General features: G+C 42.1%; 2 protein-coding genes across 5 annotated transcripts in view; one reads left to right on the forward strand and one right to left on the reverse strand.

The window, feature by feature from the left end:
* The window catches only part of LOC127001206 (solute carrier family 52, riboflavin transporter, member 3-B-like), a 44,429-nt gene extending 42,485 nt beyond the window's left edge, over positions 1-1,944 (forward strand). For all 4 annotated transcript variants that reach the window (XM_050865427.1, XM_050865426.1, XM_050865428.1 and 1 more), the window contains exon 4: positions 1,595-1,944. In XM_050865427.1, coding sequence (XP_050721384.1) covers positions 1,595-1,789 — 195 coding nt within the window. In that variant the 3' untranslated portion in view covers positions 1,790-1,944. The remainder of the gene's footprint in view (positions 1-1,594) is intronic.
* A 4,493-nt stretch (positions 1,945-6,437) lies between these two features.
* LOC127001207 (peroxiredoxin-5, mitochondrial-like) lies at positions 6,438-13,769 on the reverse strand. Its single transcript, XM_050865430.1, has 4 exons — positions 13,557-13,769; positions 12,171-12,305; positions 8,476-8,607; positions 6,438-7,829 (listed from the first exon to the last, which is right to left on the reverse strand). Exons 1-4 carry the CDS (start codon positions 13,641-13,643, stop codon positions 7,632-7,634), a joined length of 552 nt encoding a protein of 183 aa, XP_050721387.1. The 5' UTR covers positions 13,644-13,769; the 3' UTR covers positions 6,438-7,631.
* Positions 13,770-18,147: the final 4,378 nt, after the last annotated feature.

Genomic DNA, 18,147 nt, shown 5'->3' on the forward strand with positions numbered 1-18,147 from the left:
TAGGGGGGAGGGTAGCCGTGGGGTGGACAAGAGGGGAGGGTGACGGTAAGGTTCGGTAGGGGAAGGTGACGGTGGGGTTGGGTAGGGGAAGGGTGACGGTGGGGGTTGGGGGGGGGGGTAACAGGGTAATAACAGCAGCCCATATTCTCAGACACTTTCGGCTCATGTTGTTTTCCTTATTCTCAGGCCATTGATCTCCTTTTTATTTAGATAACTGGATATTGCCAGTTGGGTCGAGCTGTGAGTAGCAACATAACTTTATTCTACTCTCCAATTACAGTATTTCCCAAGGCCACAAAGGGCATGAGTGGTATTTTAGGTTCATGGTACAGAATGGTCAAACTACCACTATAGTCAAACCATTTCAAATAGTCCGTTTGGGCGTTCGATTCTGTGGGTCTTTTCCTCCACTTTGCTCTGCCACACACTGCCTCCACCTATCCCTTCCTTTCATATGTCACCTATATAACATAATGAGAGAGAAAAATAGGTGTTAGGACTGTGTGGCAGAGGAGAGGGGAGGAAAGGACCCGCAGAATCGAACGAAAAACAACCTCTTGAAATTACCAAAACTCTTATGAAAATCTGACTCACTCACAGAAAAAGAAAGATAATGGAAGTGAGGAAGGGGTGAGGGGAGAAGATAAGGAAGGGGAGAGGGGAGAAGGGAAGGAAGGGGAGAGGGGAGAAGGGAAAGAAAGGGCTGGGAATACCTCTCTCTATAATCAACTCAACTGATATCACACACATACAAAGAAAAATGATTATGGGGAGGAAGGGGCGATAAGGAAAGAGGGGGGAAGGGAGAGGATGGGAATACCTATCTCTATAATCAACTCAACTGATATCACACAAATAAAAGAAAGAAAAAAAACAATAATTAGGGGAATGAGGAAGAGGTGAGGGGAGAGGAGAGAAAGGAAGGAAGGGGAGAAGGGAGGGAAGGAAGGGAATGGCTGGGAATACCTGTCTCTATAATCAACTCAACTGATATCACATAAATAAAAGAAAAAAAACAATAACTAGGGGAGTGAGGGGAGACGGGGAGGAGAGGGAAGGGGAGGGAAGGGAGTGACTGGGAATACCTATCTCTATAATCAACTCAACTGGTATCACACATATAAAAGAAAAAACAATAATTAGGGAAGGGGGGAGGGGAGAGGGGAGAAGGGAAGGGAGAGGGGAGGGAGTGGATGGGAATATCTATCTCTATAATCAACTCAACTAATATCTAACCCCCACCACACACACACACAAAATATATATAATCGCAAAACAAACAAACAAACACGCTCCATTACCTAACTGTCTGGGATCATTTACTAAACATTATCCTTCGATTTTAGATAAGGACGAAACTATTTTTATTTTGGTAGGTTTTGATGCGTCTTCAGTCCGGCATAAATTACTATGTATACTTGTTTTCTTATATGCTGTTTTCACCCGTCGTATTTTCCTCCCATCCAAAGACTTAATTGTGATATCCGCATATTAAAATACCTAACCACCATAACTACCTTTTCTTTCTTTCTTCCAATATGTTCACCTCCGTCTCTTTACTACTTGACCTCACTAACAAGTCCCTTCCCTTCAGGTCATAGCGTGGGTGTCCTTTACGGGCGTGATGACCTACGTGAGGGTGGAGATCGCGAACCAGATGCGTGAGGAGGGGCAGCGGGCGCTCTTCTGGTGTGGGGCCGTCACTCAGGTGGGCTCCGCGATAGGGGCCGTCACCACCTTCATCCTCGTCAACGTGTACGAGCTCTTCACGGCTTACTACCCGTGCTGAGAGGCTGCCTGCTGTTGTATCTGGAAGGCTGTCGTTCTGCTGTAGTGTGAAAGGAGCTGTTGTAGTATCTGTTAAAGTGATGGATATTGTATAGCTGAGGAAGGCTGTCTTTGTGTTATAGTGAGAAAGACTTAGTGATAGATATTGTGTTACCAAGGAAGGCTGTCTTTGTGTTATAGTGAGAAAGACTTAGTGATAGATATTGTGTTACCAAGGAAGGCTGTCATTCTGTTATAGTGAGAAAGGCTGTTGTTATATGTTGTAGTGATAGATATTGTGTTATAGAGGAAGGCTGTCTTTCTATTATAGTGAGAAAGGCTACTATAGTATTGCTTATAGACTTATAGTGATAGATAGTGTATTAATGAGAAGGCCTGTCGTTCTTTTATTATGAGAAAGGCTGTTGTTATATTTGTTGTAGTGGTAGATATTGTATTACTGAGAAAGGCTGTCTTTGTATTATGGTGTGAAAGGCTGTTGTTGTGTGTTATAGACATTGTATTGTGGAGGAAGTCTGTCTTTTTATAGTGAGGAAGGGTGCTGTCATAAGTTATAGTAGTAGATATTGTATAATTGAGAGGGCTGTCTTTCTTCTATAGTAGTGAGAAAGGCTGTTGGCGTATGTTATAGTGACAGATATTGTATTACTGAGGAAGGCTGTTGTATGTATCAGAGCCTTAGAATAGGAGAGGTTGGCTACATCACATACAATAGCCTTTTAGTGTGTGTGTGTGTGTGCTCTAGGTATCATCAGGCTCTCAAAGAAGTACCTAAAAAAAAACTATTGTATCAGTATCTATTTGAGTTTCGCACAGCACCTTTGGTAATAGCCTGGCACCTGTGATTACGAGGATGGTCAAAGTCTCCTGTTCTAAGGCTCTGGTGTTATGTATTATAGCGATGAAAATTATATTACTGTACTGAGAGAGGCTGTTGTGTGTAGTGATAGCTACTTGATGTACTTTAATATTCTCATTGTAGCGAGTAATATGATATCGTTTGTACAGTTGCAGTCTGTGTAAATATCTTTCCTTTATACATAATATTCTACTACATTTGCCGTATTAGTATTTATAGTTTGATGAACAAGACATGTTTCTATTTTGTATTAATTCATGTTGCCTTAAGCTTGTTAATTTCTTTGTCATTTGCAGTTTCGAGAGTAGGGGACAGATTCACCGAGCCACTCACAAGACCTTTCAATGGTAAATCTTCTGGTAAATCCATTCATTATGTATGCCCTTTGTCTTTGGGCTGGTTTAAGTGGCTCCGATGGCAATCCACGAACACAAGAAGTAGAATAGTTTCTGGTTTTCGTACATTCATTTTGGTTTCTTTTCAGCATCTTCATTTTCTTTTACTTTATCATGGTCAGCCCTCTCCTCCTCCACCTCATCATCTTTTTCTCCTTCTCCTTATGAATGAAGTGATGACCAAGCTGTCCATTCATTCATTGCCATCAGAGCCACCTAAGATACAGAGCATTCATAGTGGATGGAGTTACTAGAAGACTTACTAACAGCAGGTCTCGTTAGTGGTTTGATGAATCCACCCCCAGGTATCTATGTTCATATGTGTATTCCTCCACTTTCTCACATCAGTTGTCTTAAGGAACAAGGGAAGGAGTGTGCCAAAGCTTTGTACATACATTAGCGTATAATATTGTATTTGTAGCCTTTACATGTGTGTGTGCGTGTGTGTGTGTGTTGCCCCTGCTGCCTAAGAAGGGTGGAGTGTGGTATACATAACAAAGTGAAGCTCATTAACAGTATTTATGAATATGTATAGTGTTCAGGAGCTACTTTAGGAGACTAGAGGAGCTGAGAGAGATATAGAAGCATTTATGTAAGAAATAAGTACTTTTAAGCTCTATTTATACCACTACTGAATTAAATTGTTACAGTTTTTTAATGTCTTTTTCTGGCAACCCTTATGGGGCTATTACACTGGGCAAATTTTTCGTGGATCTTCAGCCAAACCACGATTTCCGCAAGCTTGGTTCTCATTTGTGTCTTGTTATTGTTGCTGCTGATGATGGTGAGTAATACCGTCGTCCTTCAGTGAAATCTAACGTAGCTTTAGAATATTGTGGACACGTCAGAAAAACATGGAAATATGAAAACCAAGCCAGCGGAAATCATGGTTTGACTGAAGATCCATAGAAAATTTGTCCAGTGTAATAGCCCCTCTAGCCTCCAAAAAAGGAACATTGATCTATTACTTGCTTTCAAGGGGAGAGTATCAAGACACCTCTCCACCCGAAACTGACCTCTCTTCTGGTGTCTCGTTCTGTTTTCTTTTGTCGGAGGAGAGTCTGGTGGCCTTTTTCATCACTTTGTTTTTTGCCCTTGAGCTGCCTCCTTTGCAGTAAAAATAAATAAATAAAGCTTACCTAAGGCGTGTGTGTGTGTGTGTGTGTGTGTGTGTGTTACGGTCCCATGAACTTGGCTTTGGGTTTTGAGAGGCTGTAACAATAAGTACCACAAGGAATAACAGTTTAGGGTGTCCGCTCACCCGGTAGCAGCAGGGATTGTGTTTCTTAATGCTCCCTCTAAGCAAGAAAAATGAGAAAAAAATCATCACTCACAAAAGCCATTTCATAATATATATCGAAGCATTTGTGATCAGTTTATATATCATCTATTTTTGGGGATTTAAATCGTGGCACAAATTTGGCCTGTCGCTGCTACACAGCAAAGCCACAAATTTGGCCCATCGCTGCTACCAGGTTAACCCCTTGGATGCGGACCTCGTACAAGAAGACATCATCAAGCTACAGGAGTGGAGCAAAAAATGGCTGCTACAATTGAATGAAGAAAAATGTAAAGTAATGCACCTTGGGACAGGAAATCCAGCATACCAATACCACATGGGAAACACTCCACTATCCACCACAGAGGCAGAGAAAGACCTGGGAGTATATGTTACCAGGCTACCAGTGATGGCGGAATCTGTGCCAATCGCAGCGGAGGGGTTAAGCCACAAATAAATACTTCCAGGCTCATAATATCAACTTCCCAACAAAGGATATAAAAACCAACACATTGAGCAACAAATTTACTGCAAATGATTTCACGCTAGGCTTAGTTAGGGCTTGCACACATACCCGTTACTGACGTACAAATTTCCTAGGTCTGCAAGTTTAACAGCTTCTGCCTAAACAAAAAGAAAGGTCAGTATTCTTAGATACTTCCGGCTCTCACGTCAACTATTTCCAAAGGCCAAAAGGGGAGGTTTAATGGTTTCTAATGAGTATTTTTTTGTTCATGGTACAGAAGAAGGGGCAAACTACCACAAGGGTCATTACACTACCCCTGGAAATGCCCAAAACTCCTGCGAAAACCATGTCAAATGTACTTAGGCGGTGAAAGTGTTTAAGAATATGACCCAAAACATCAGTCCTGAAACAAAACAAACCCTATTGATGAAGAGCAGAGGTTTCCAAATCCTTCACATCCTCACAGCAAAGTCAACCGATCGATAGTCAGTGAACATAAAAGTTAGAGAATAAAAACCCATCTTTCTATCACAAACAGGTGTACTGATGAAGAGCAGAGACTTCCACATCCTTCACATCCTTGTAGCAAAGTCAACTGATCAATATTTAGTGTACATACCAGTGACAAAATTAAAACCAATCTTACTATCACAAACAGGTGAGGTTGGTGGGGCAAAGAAATGAGCATAAATTCAGCTTATATTGAACAACCTGTGAGGACTATACTCTATTTAGCCTAAGGAGAGAATGCACCAGAGAAGCCCTGCCTGCTGCCCTCCTACCTGAAGTCTGATTCTGCCCCACCATTGCCAGATTATCGTACTCAGAGCCGCGTATTTACTGGTTTCTGGCCCATAACTATTGCCAAGAAGCACCAATAATTAGCCACTTGAACGAAAACCATATATAGAAGCAGTTATTTGGGTGATGAAAGCAGTTTTGGGGTTGGAAATCGGCAAACACAAGAGGTAGAGTACGACAATCTGGCAACGCTGTTCTGCCCAACCCCATCAGATCAAGTGTCCACCAATCACCAGCACCAGAGCAGCCAAGCCCTTCCTCCATCACCTATGGGAGGAGCTACTTTCCTGATGTGTTCTCACCTTGAGCGGAATAGAGTGCAGACATGTTACTCCCATTCCTATTACAGGCTTACATTTGACCACCACAGTATTCTGACCTGAGGAAAGCTTTGTCTTGAGAAATGTGCGCTGAATAGTCTAACGTAGGGCTGCTTTCACAGTTGTTTTGTTTGTTTTGATCATTACCAATGGCAGCGATCGCCGCTATAGTATTTCCACGTAAAACTGGCTGATGGGGTAGTGGCGGCTGCAGGGTTAGCCTGGCCCCGCACCTTGCCACACACTCTCAACACCTCTCGCTTCCTTTGCAGCCCACACTACCCCATAGGCCAGTTTCATGTGGAAAATTATAGTGCCGATCGCCGCAATTGGTAACGAGCAAAACAAACAAAGTGACTGTGAAAACGGCCTGTAATCACCACCATCACACACTCACTTGTTCGTGGATATTTTGGTAATAAAAATCAGTGGTCTCCTTTAAGGAAATAAAGAGTTATCCTGAATTATTTCCGTATATCGTTCATTGATTTCCGAGTGAATGATTCTTTGTCTATGTCAGTTTTGTTCAGTTTGACAAAAATCATGAAATAGTACAATCATGTAATTAATTGAATGTCACAACCAAATATGACACAATAATTTCAATGCCACTTTCAACATTAGCATCACCATCTCCACCGAGCACTGGCAAAGGAACCTCTCAGTTTTGGCACATCACTGCACACCTCTTTCCTCACCTTCCTCATAAATCCACTCACCTCAGTTTTCTTGAAAGAAGAGAACTTTGCTAGTCCTGACTATTATTTTAAGGCACCCTTGCTTTGACAACAAGTAAGACCAACAAATGCCACACATGTCTTTTTCACAATGGCTGAATATGCATGGCATCATTTACTGCTTGGACAGTAAGACCCTGAAATAATTATGCAGTATTGACCTGTGGAGTTCATGAAATTAACTCCTGTTACTATTCTGAAAATAAATCATTGTTATGTCATATGTTGAATGTATAAAAATGTATGTCTTTTATATATATATATATATATATATATATATATATATATATATATATATATATATATATATATATATATATATATATATATATATATATATATATATATATATATATATATATATAAACACTAGCAACTAAATTTGAACAGGTATGGCATACAGCACTATGGGGAAAATATTACAATTAATGTCTATGTTTATACAAACTACTACTCAGGAGGCTGAAAGTTGATATCATACAGTTCCAATCCCTAAAACAAGTTCAACAAAAGAACCTTATTCTTTTAGAGAGGGAACAAGTTATCTGGTTCTTGAAAGTCTTCCCTGGCTAAGCATCATGGCCACAGCTTAGACAAAATATTTTTAGGCCAGTCTGAAAGATTTACTATTAAAATTGAAGTAAGACTTCATAAGAAACAGTATAAGAATTTAGACATCCAGAACAATTACCAAAATGTTGGCTAAAGTATTCTCAAAATTATTATGACTTCATGAGAAAGAATAGAAATCTTTATCATACACTTTCCACTGAAAGCACAATCCTGCTTCACGCCAGGGAGGAAACTGGATCTTAGGAATAAGCCTGACTGAGTGGCAAGACCTCCTAGTTTGGCTAGGGCTTCTCAGCCTATTAAAATCAACATTCTCAGGTATGTATTACACAACTCAGTGTTGCAAGATCAAACGCAGTGACATATCTGGATCTTCAGAGCACACGAACACATAGCAGGCCATGAGGCACGACCTACAGTTTGGACAAGGTGTTCTCGGCCAGGGAGCATGACAAGCCCTTCCCGTCAGGCTCCACGTTGAGCTGCACCACTCGCCCATCGTCAACCAGCATGGAGTACCTCTTCGACCTCAAGCCCCCCAGGACAGCCAAGTCTTGGTCCAAACCCACAGCCTTAGTGAACTCCCCACTTGTGTCGGCCAGCATGCGAATCTGTGTGTGGAATCCCAGAGGGTGAAATTAGGGCGCGCAGAATACCACAACGCTTCAGTTCCCACCCGTCTCCATGTCTTGTCCTCGGAGCCTAAAGTGACCAGATATTCTTCAGTCTAGATCACAGGTACAACCAACATCTAGGTAACCACAATGACAATAAGGTAAAAGATAAAATTGTGGGCATATGCTATAGCTGTGCATGGCCTCAGTGCTCATCTCAGTTGCACTTATCCTTGAGCCTGTGGTGGGAAGAACTCATTACCCCAGGACACAAGGCCAATGTGATACAATATGAACAATGACAGTGGTTAGCCATAAAAAGTATCGCAATGTTATGAAAGTAGTGAATTCATGTGTCCACCATTGTGTTACTGGCTCCCACATCCTCACACTCACTTAACCCGGTAGCAGCGACGGGCCAAATTTGTGTCTTTACCGTGCAGCAGCGACGGGCCAAATTTGTGCCATGATATAAACCCCCCAAAATAGATGATACATAAACTGATCACAAATGCTTTCATATATATTATGAAATGGTTTGTGTGAGTGATGATTTTTTCTCAGTTTTCTCGCTTAGAGGGACCATTAAGAAACATGATCCCCTCTGCTACCGGGTTAAACAAACAAGAGACGCTGTTCTCACCTTGTCTCCAACCTTCTTAGTCTCCCCCCAGGCGGCCATGACGAAGGGGTCGTTGACAGCCACACAGGCTATCTCCTGGATGCCCTTGGCCTTGATGCTGTCTGCATTATTGATGTACCCAGGCAGGTGGGTCTGTGGAGAAAATAAGGTGATCCATAAATAAACAACAGTAACAATAATTCAAGTCCAATGGGGTTGCAAAAAAAACAACTCGGGAACAATGTTTGATTTATCTATGAGGCAGTGAGTGAAGGAATGGTGTAGTGCCAAGATTACTTACCTGACAAAATGACCTCAAGTTTTGCTTTTTTATTTAACTATCACTTGGCAACCAGCTATATGATTCCCTTCTACCTGGTGTCATATGATGTAGAAATTTACTTATTGAAAAAAATGAAGATTCATCGACACATCCGCTTCGGCTAACTTGAAGCTACGAGCAAAAGAGTATAGAATGTACATTAGCGTGATCTTCTCATAATCATGCAGCTGACAGCATTTTTACTTTTCACTCAAATATCATTGTTGCTGGGTGGTTCTGGTTACAAAACAAACCATTATGCTCCCCAAGAATAGGGAGGAACTGAGTGGCAAAATCTTTTGTAAATTGCATTATAAGCCATGTTTACCATCATACACACTTAAGGAGAGAGAGGATAAATTGATCTGACCAATTTTTAGAACTGGGTAAAGTAAAATGGATTATCACACGTCACCCTGGCCTACAATGTACTTCAATTTAAGGTGGCAGGTAGCAGACACTAGTTCATTCCATCTCAGAAAAGAACCTGATATTTGGCCAGTGGTGGGCACCACTAACAGAAAAGTTAGCTTTGCTAACTGGTAATATAATAAAAAGTTAGCTTCAATTATGCTAAACCGCTAAACTGATAAAGAAATTAGTGGAAGCTAACGCTAACCACTAACTTTTATATACATGAATTTAGCTTCAGTTTAGTATTTTGGCTCTAAAGCCCTTAAAAAGAAACATAGACATGAAATTTCAATATGTTGCAGCTTAGACATATAGCTTTCCAGAAAGGTATAGCATGCATGGTCTCCTTTGGGTGGCACATGACGCACCGGAATTGGAAGGCATTGGCATTTGTCATATCTCTTGATTTAAGGACAAAGTACTTCTCCAGGTGGGGCCATGGGTTCCGGAACTTCTGGAACTCATGGCCGTCAGTTTGAGTGTCCTTCGCCTCACCCACAGCTGCTGCCGGCTCCTTAACAGGGTCAGCATCCTCAGGCGGAACAAAAACATCCTCACTCGGGTCATTTTCCATGACGTCGATAACAATAAACAAGGCGACAATAAGGAATGCGACGACCACACGGTGACAACGTCGCAGCTGAACTGAACAAAGAGCTCAACAAGTAACAACAAGAAGAGAAGAGAAAGAAGCCTCCAGTTTATCCTTAATCCATATATTTTACTCACGGTTTCTCACAAATTTATGCATATTTTACTTTTTTCTAGACACTTTTATTTTTATCATTTTAAGTTTATTTCTTGTCAGGTGAAAAATATCAAATTCCTGTTAATAAATCCCGAGTTCAAAGAGTTGGAAATAGAAGATGCATTACCCTAAAATACCATAAAGTTTCCCTAATAATTGTCCAATTAGCCTACTTTAAAACACAATTTATCCAAAAGTGGAAGCCCTGAAATTATTGCGCCATGTGGCTTAACTGGTGCTGTGTCTGCCCACAACAGACAAGAACAAACCTGTATGAATTTTTTAGTGGACTTAAAGTTAGCGGAGGAGGAACTACATTTAGCGGAAGCTAATTGTTCCGCTAACCATTTCCAAAGTTAGAGGAAAAGTTAATCAGCTAACGAAAAAGTTAGCTTCGCTAATTAGCGGAACCATGCCCACCACTGTATTTGGCACCCCTCTCCCAAAGTATTGCGATCTGCACGTTCCTTTCAGCAAGTAGGTAACTGATACACAACAATGCTTAACCCCTCAGAGCAGCAAAAGTTTTTCTCGGGTGATCCCCCATGACGCAAAAGTCATCGAAAAATACACTTCGAAACTGAGAAAAAGTCATAAGAGATGTTTTATAGACACTTTTCTGGAGCAACCTGCTGTGAAATCCGTTTCTTTCTAGGTTGTTGCATTTGGCTGGAATTCCATGATTCCCGAAAAATTCCAACTTTTTATTGGTGCAACGTACAGAAAAAATTATTAAAGAAATGTTCCTCATTTTATCATGATGGAGTCTGAAAAATATATTCTATAATCTTTGACGAGGAAATTTACTGCCTCCAGAGAGCCAAAGTTGTGGAGAAACAATAAATAATTTTGGTAAACTTTTGTAGTTTTTTTACATTCTGGAATGAATCTCATTGAGTAAAAGTAGTAGAAAATCATCTGCATAACTCAACTGTGATATCAGATTATGATTTGGACTCACCGTTTGGCTGGAATTCCATGATTCCCCCCAAAATTCCAAGTTTTTACTGGTGCAATGTACAGGAAAATTTATTGATGAAAAGTTGCTCCTTATCGAGATGGAGTCTGAAAAATATAGTTTATAATCTTTGACCTGGAAATTTACTACCTACAGAGAGCCAAAGTTGCTGTGAAACCCCCCCAAAAAAAAATTGTAGTTTTTTATTCTGGAATGAATCTCATTGAATAAAAGTTGTAGAAAATCATCCGTATAACTTAACTGTGCAATCAGATTATGATTTGGACTGACCATTTATCTGGAATTCCATGATTCCCCATAATTCCAAGTTTTTACTGGTGCGACATACAGGAAAATTTATGGAAGAAAATTTGCTCATTTTAACGCGATGGAGTCTAAAAAGATAGTTTATAATCTTTGACCTGGAAATTTACTGCCTACAGAGAGCCAATGTTTCAGTGAAACTCCAAAAAAAAAATTGTAGTTTTTTTTATATATTCTGGAATGAATCTCACAGAATAAAAGTTGTAGAAAATCATCTGTATAACTCAACAGTGAAATCAGATTATGATTTGGACTGACCGTTTGGCTGGAATTCCATGATTCCCCAAAAATTCCAACTTCCACTTCCCACTCCTCTGAACAAGATGTTGGTTCATCTAGATTCTAGAACATCAGGTAAATCAGTGGAGGTGTCATGACTACGCTCAGCATGCACACAACGAGTAGAAACTAAAGGAAGACCGCCGAAACAGATCGGCTGAGGGAACATAATTGCTCTGCAGATGCCATTATGCATAGGCAGGAACTGTAAACTATTTCTAGCACGGAGTCATCTAAGGGACAAAAGAGGTGCCAGTTAGTCACTTAGGAATGACATATACATAGTCACGTGCGCCGTTCAATTTACAGAGAGCTTCTCGTTTTCCGGCGCTGGCATCATGCTCGTCACCCACATCAGAAAAAATTATATGACGCCAGCGTCATAGTCATCGTTAAGGGGTTAAGAAAACAGAATACATTGCAAAACAAAAGATTACACTGTATTTAAACATTTAAATACATGTAAAATTTATCATTTCCCTGATGATAAATATATATATGGGATATATGATGTCCTGGCCATCCACTTATGAACAAGGGGCAAGAGGAGAATATTAGTACTCTATGGAAAGCTGAAGTGTATGGGCAAGATCAGCTGGAAACTCACTCTGCTGTGCCTGTTCCTATGAGAATAGTTAAGAAATTAAGACAACCAATGAGAAACAACTCACCTTGGAGCAGCCTGGAGTGAAGGCTCCGGGCACAGCAAACATGAGTACCTTCCGGCCAGCACAAAGGTCTCTGGTGTTCACGGTGTGGGCAGGCGTCTCCTCATAGAGATCGACATTGGGCAGCTCATCGCCAACCTGAGAAATCCATCAACTGGTAAACTGCACTCAAGTGGACTGGCAGAGCTGCTTTGTTTACTTTTTAATTGACAAGATAAGAGAACACCCTATACTGTGGGACCACAGGTCAAAAAACTCTTTTCTGCTTTCTATGAAAATAGTAGTCTTCACAGCATAGTTCTCTGACGAAGTTCGGGTAAACTCCTGCCCTCCCATCTTTGAAGCCATGCTCGTGCCCACAACCGCTTCTTCCTTCCATTTAACTGCAGCAACACTATAACTTGGGTAACGGCAGCACAAGCCGCAACAGCCCTTACTTTAGCAGACAGCGCCATGTCGATACAGGGCGACTGCTTTGTTTACGTTGTGGATAAAGGCAACCGACCTTGGCGGTGTGTGAGGCACACCCGGAAAAGTTGGAGCTGCCGACTGCCCCTACCGCCACTGCGGTTGGAGGAAAAAGGCTCAGTGTGACACCAACTTAAGTATGTAAACTGCCCCTTGGTTAATGAAAATTATAACCTAACCACATATCTTTTATACTCCTCCATTGGCACAATGAATTGCAAGAAGTAAATACCCCCCTCACTGACCATCTAAGCTAACCAATTAACCAAGTAATGGCATGTATGCAACCTGTGATACCATATAAACTTGAAAATGTGATGGCAGGAATTTTATTTCCAAGCTTGAAGACCACCAAAATTTGGGAAAATTTAGGCATTATGACTGTTCACCTATTCATTTTAACCCCTGAAATATGCATATTATTTTTTAGTGGACAACCTATCTTATGAAGACTCAACAACAGAGGCAGAACGTGAGCCACGCACAAGCAAACACAAACGTTGAAACCATGACAACGTACCCCAAACTAGGGACATTTCAACCCATTTCAACCTATGCAAAGCTCTCATTCTTGCATTATTCAGCACCAGGATGGCCTCAAGTACTAGCGTGTCATGGATGTATGCGTTGTCAGTGCCTGAACACCTCATAAAGCCCCCCAAAGCACATGACCGCTGTGGCCGGACCCAAAGTCACACCCCAGCCCTGCCCTCACACCACCTCCTGCACCTCCATGGACATTCCCAGGCACCAGGGAAGGAAGACAAAGCGATAATAAGTCCATACAGAATCAATTAACAGTCTGCAGGTGATATAAGTCTTAAATAAAGCTACTGAAGACGAACACTAAAGAAGCCCCCCATACTGTCCCCGGTGACCCCTCTCTGCCCTCAGCCACACACCTTTCACATCTTTTCTCACCTTGATGGACATACTTCTGAGGGCCGGGAGGAAGGATCTGGCGGGCCTGAGGGCGGGTCTGAGGTGCAATAGGGTCTGTGCCGCCATCCTCGCCTGCTAATGGCTTACTGGTCACCGTCTGCTCCTCCTCCTCTTCCTCTTCGGGGTTTTCGAGACGTCCTCAAGGTCACTGGGGTAGCATCTCTGTTTTTAGCTCTTTAACTCCGACTTTACAATACTTCTAGCCATGAATAAGAATCTATGAGTTATTTATCAGTAGCACAAGGGATGGAGAGTCCCCGCTAAGGTAGTAAATGTGGTGTGGTAACAAGCCGTCGTGTCCATAAGTAAAAGAGAAGGAGGCGATGGGCTGCGGGAAGGGCCGCTCGGTATGGTAACCTTGGCCTTGCTGTAATGTGGTCACCTTATTAATTCACTCAAGGAGAACGTCTTGTTTTCATTCATCCTCGCTCATAAAACACAGCCACCGGAATGCTGCCTGTCAAGGAGACTTATGGCTGCAATTATCGTGTTCTTAGCTGATATGAAGTTTATGAACCAGTGCATGGTGTGTGGGGGGGGGGGGGGGGAGTGGTGGCAGGGCGGCATAATTAAGAGGATTTTTTTTTAACGATCTGAATGACAAAATCAGTGTGGTTCGAGCCCGCTCAAGCCAGATTCTTTCCGTTACTGTCCACCCTTGAGCAAGCGGGATGGGGTGTGTGGTGTGTGAGCTCCTGCTGGTGAATTACACACACACACACACACACACACACACATTATCTCCGTACATCCCCTCCGACAGCCATATATATTAATTAGCAGCAAAATTAATGACCTTCCCTCTCTCAGGCACAATAAGAAGTTTGCAGGTATATATATAAGTATAATATTTTAAGTGATATTTACTTGAGTGTAAATTATTACAAAAATAGTAGAAAAAAGTAAAACTATATGATTGGGCGGGGAAGTGGCAGATGGAATTCAATGTCGGGAAGTGTAGCATTTTAAGTGTAGGTAGGAATAACCCCTTACATAATTACTCCTTAAATGACACTCCTCTAAGCAGGTCTGGGCGTGAGAGAGACTTAATTTAATTAGGAGTCCTAGTGAGCGCTGACCTCCGTCCTAGGGCTCAATGCATTCAGGCTAAAAATCGGGCATACAGAGTACTGGGGTTTCATCTCAAGGAGCGTGAGCAATAGGAGCGCTGAAGTCATCCTCAAACTTTACTTAGCACTAGTTAGACCTCATCTCGATTATGCAGTTCAGTTCTGGTCCCCCTATTATAGAATGGATATCAAGATGTTAGAATCAGTACAGAGGAGGATGACAAAGATGATTCAGGGGGTGAGAAACTTGCCTTAATGAAGACAGGCTGAAGCAGTTAAATCTACACGTACTCTCTAGAAAGGCGAAGGTTGCGAGGAGACTGATTGATTGATTGATAGTTTATTGTTGCAGGTAAACAACAAGGGAGAAGGGAGGAACATGCCATCCCAACCCCCAGACTTGATCGAAGTCTATAAATGGATGAAGGGATTTAATAAAGGGGATGTCAATAAAATTTTGAGAGTGAAAGAGCCAGGTAGGACGCGTGGCAATGGTTTTAAGTTAGACAAATTCAGATTCAACAAAGACAGGCAAGAATTGGTTCACCAATAGAGTGGTGGACGAACGGAACAGGCTTGGGAGCCATGTTGTGGGTGCCAATACCGTAGATACATTCAAGAAGAGGTTAGATAAAGCCATGGATGGTGAGGTAAGGTGGGGTTGAGTGTACAGGAGCTGCCTTGTATAGGCCGACCGGCCTCTTGCAGACTCCTTACGTTCATATGTAAAAATCTTACGGGAGGCAGGGAGGAGAAATAATGCGTGCGCGTGTGTGTGTGTGAGAAAGAGAGAGAGAGAGAGAGAGACGTACGAGCAGGGCTCCCACTTTGCCAGTCGGGGATTTCCCCAGACAGATGTCAAAATTTCCCGAAATTGGGCACAACTTCCCCAGAATCGTACAACATTGCCTTAATGTGTGCCAGCTAATTTTACTTGTTATTCCTGCTACTGTTTATCATAAAATGCATAAAACAGTATATATTTTTATAATGAAACTACCTAGGAACACTGAAATAAATGTTTGCTCAGAAATATAATTTTCTATTTCCATTAGATCATCACAAATCAGCATATCAGTGATATATCTTTTAGCAAAACTATATACCAGTATACTTTGTAGATATAGGAAAAAATATGCCTATATGGAAACTAGAAAAAGGATAACAGTACTATGATCTATAGCAACAGCTTACATATTACGCCTAAACTGAACTGTGGTAATGGTAAACTGTGATATTTTTGCAGTGGTGTTCCCCAAGGGTCGGTAATTGGTCCCTTGCTTTTTCTCATCTACATCAATCATATTGTTTCAAAACTAAATTGTAAGTTTTGCTTATTTGCTAATGATCTAAAATTATATACCTAGCTACTGCAATTTCTAAGTCTAACCATTTAATTTCTCACAGTATTTTGCAGAGAGACATTAACACTCTTTACAACACAAGCCCCGTGTTATTTAATATCCTTATGGATAAGATTGCCCGGCACTCCTTTCCTCGGGGCACTGAAATTGTCCTTTATGCCGACGACATCCTCATTCAGTGTGATTCCCCTGGAACCCTGACCACTGCCCTGCAGCACCTTGAGGACCTTTGTATACATGTCTGATTGTCATTGCCTCAAAAACTAAATATCAAACAAGTCTCAAAATATGCCGTTCACCGAGCTTTAATACTGTCGCCTTAGGCCGAGTACAATGTTATAAGTATTTAGGAGTGCAACTTAGTTTTAAGAAGTATACCCATTGCGTTGACTATGTACGCAATCTCTACCTCGCCTTGCCCCGTTACGTGTATTAGCAAACAAGGGTCTTGGAGCAGGAATTCCCATTCTTAGGATGTTCTATCTCTCTGTCATTCGGTCTCTGATTGATTATGCTGCACCAGTTCTGGTGCGTTGTAGCCCCTCTCAACTGAAGCCCTTGGAGCTCATACAAAATGAGGCAATGCGGATTATTCTGGGTTGTCCCAGGACGGCAAAGCTTGAAGTCCTCAGAGCTGAGTTGGAACTGCCCAGTGTTGTTTGCAGAATTCAGGAAATTACTTGCCGCACAGTCTGCCGCATGATTTGTCACGGGGACACTCAGCTTAGGCAGGCTCTCGGTAACTTTAAGCCCACCCCGAACATTCCAGCCAAATCGTACCTTAGAAAGCTCCACAAGCTCTTATCTGACCGTGGTGTCCTTGAACCGTGTCTTGCCCTCATTAGCAGCCCTTGTTATCCCTCTTGGAAACCTCATAGAGTCAGTGTTGATATAGAAAAATTAGATAAACCTAAAGATTCTTGGCTTTCTCAAGTCCTGCAGGACCATTTTCTGACCAAATTGTCTGCATATCCCTGCACCCAGGCTGTCCATGTGTTTTGTGATGGATCTGTCAATGGCACCAAGACTGGTTGTGGATTATTTATTAGGGACTATGCCACCCCCTCTGACTCTGAGGTTTCTAAGAGGCTTCCTGATCATCTGTCTTCCACAAGGGCAGAACTCTATGCCATGTATGAAGCCCTCCATATCACTGTAGCTCTCGGGAAAGATGTGTACCTGTTTGTTGATAGTCAATGTGCCTTGTATGCACTTCTGTCCTCCTCCCCTTCTGACTGTGATATAGTCAATAAGTGCCTTAGTGCCTGGAGCGCTGTGGTGCTACTGCACACTTCATCTCGGTGCCCTCACATGTTGGGCTGCCCCATAATGAAAAGGCAGACAGACTTGCTCGTGCTGCCTCTGATGATCTCAATGTACACCCAGGTGTTGAGTACACCTATAATTATGTTAAGAATAGACTTAGATCCCTTGTTAGTGAGTCTGTTACCAATCAGCTTGCCTTGAGGTGTCAGGATGGTAGTCCCTCCAGCATACACTATGCCCAGGTATCAAGTATCTGCACCCACACTTATGGTAGGCTTAGTGCATCTATATGATCTGGTGGTGATGCGGCTGAGGCTGGGCAATAGATATTACTAGGAGGTCAGTGGGGCTGACCCTGTACCTTGCCGCTTGTGTGCCAGGCCAGGGGGTCACACGCTCAAACACTATGTCCTGCAATGTTCTGCTATTAGTGCCTACCGCCCACAGGGCCACTGGGACCTGCCTGGGCTGGTGGGCTGGTTCATTAACAATAATGTTCTTTCAGCTGTGCTTAGTGAGTATCCTGCAATTGCCCCTAGATTGTAGTCCATATGTACAGTCCCTTATGTCTGCTCCCTTGACTAAATCAAGGCCTTTATTTATTTAGCACTTGTCCCCCACCATTGTATCTTTTTTGTTTCCTGGCGCTACTCACACATGTATCCTTAGTTGTATAATCACACTCTGTACTGCCTGGGGGTTGGGATGGCATGCTCCTCCCTTCTCCTTTGTTGTTTTACTTGCAACAATAAACTATCAATCAATCAATCAATCAAGATGTAGATAACTATAAAGATCTTGGGGTCAGGGTGGATTAATTCCTCCCTAAAGTTTCACTTGCATGTGAGAGAAATCACTGGCAAGGCTGGA

This window comes from Eriocheir sinensis, chromosome 20, assembly GCF_024679095.1.
Source record: "Eriocheir sinensis breed Jianghai 21 chromosome 20, ASM2467909v1, whole genome shotgun sequence".
NCBI lineage: Eukaryota > Metazoa > Arthropoda > Malacostraca > Decapoda > Varunidae > Eriocheir > Eriocheir sinensis.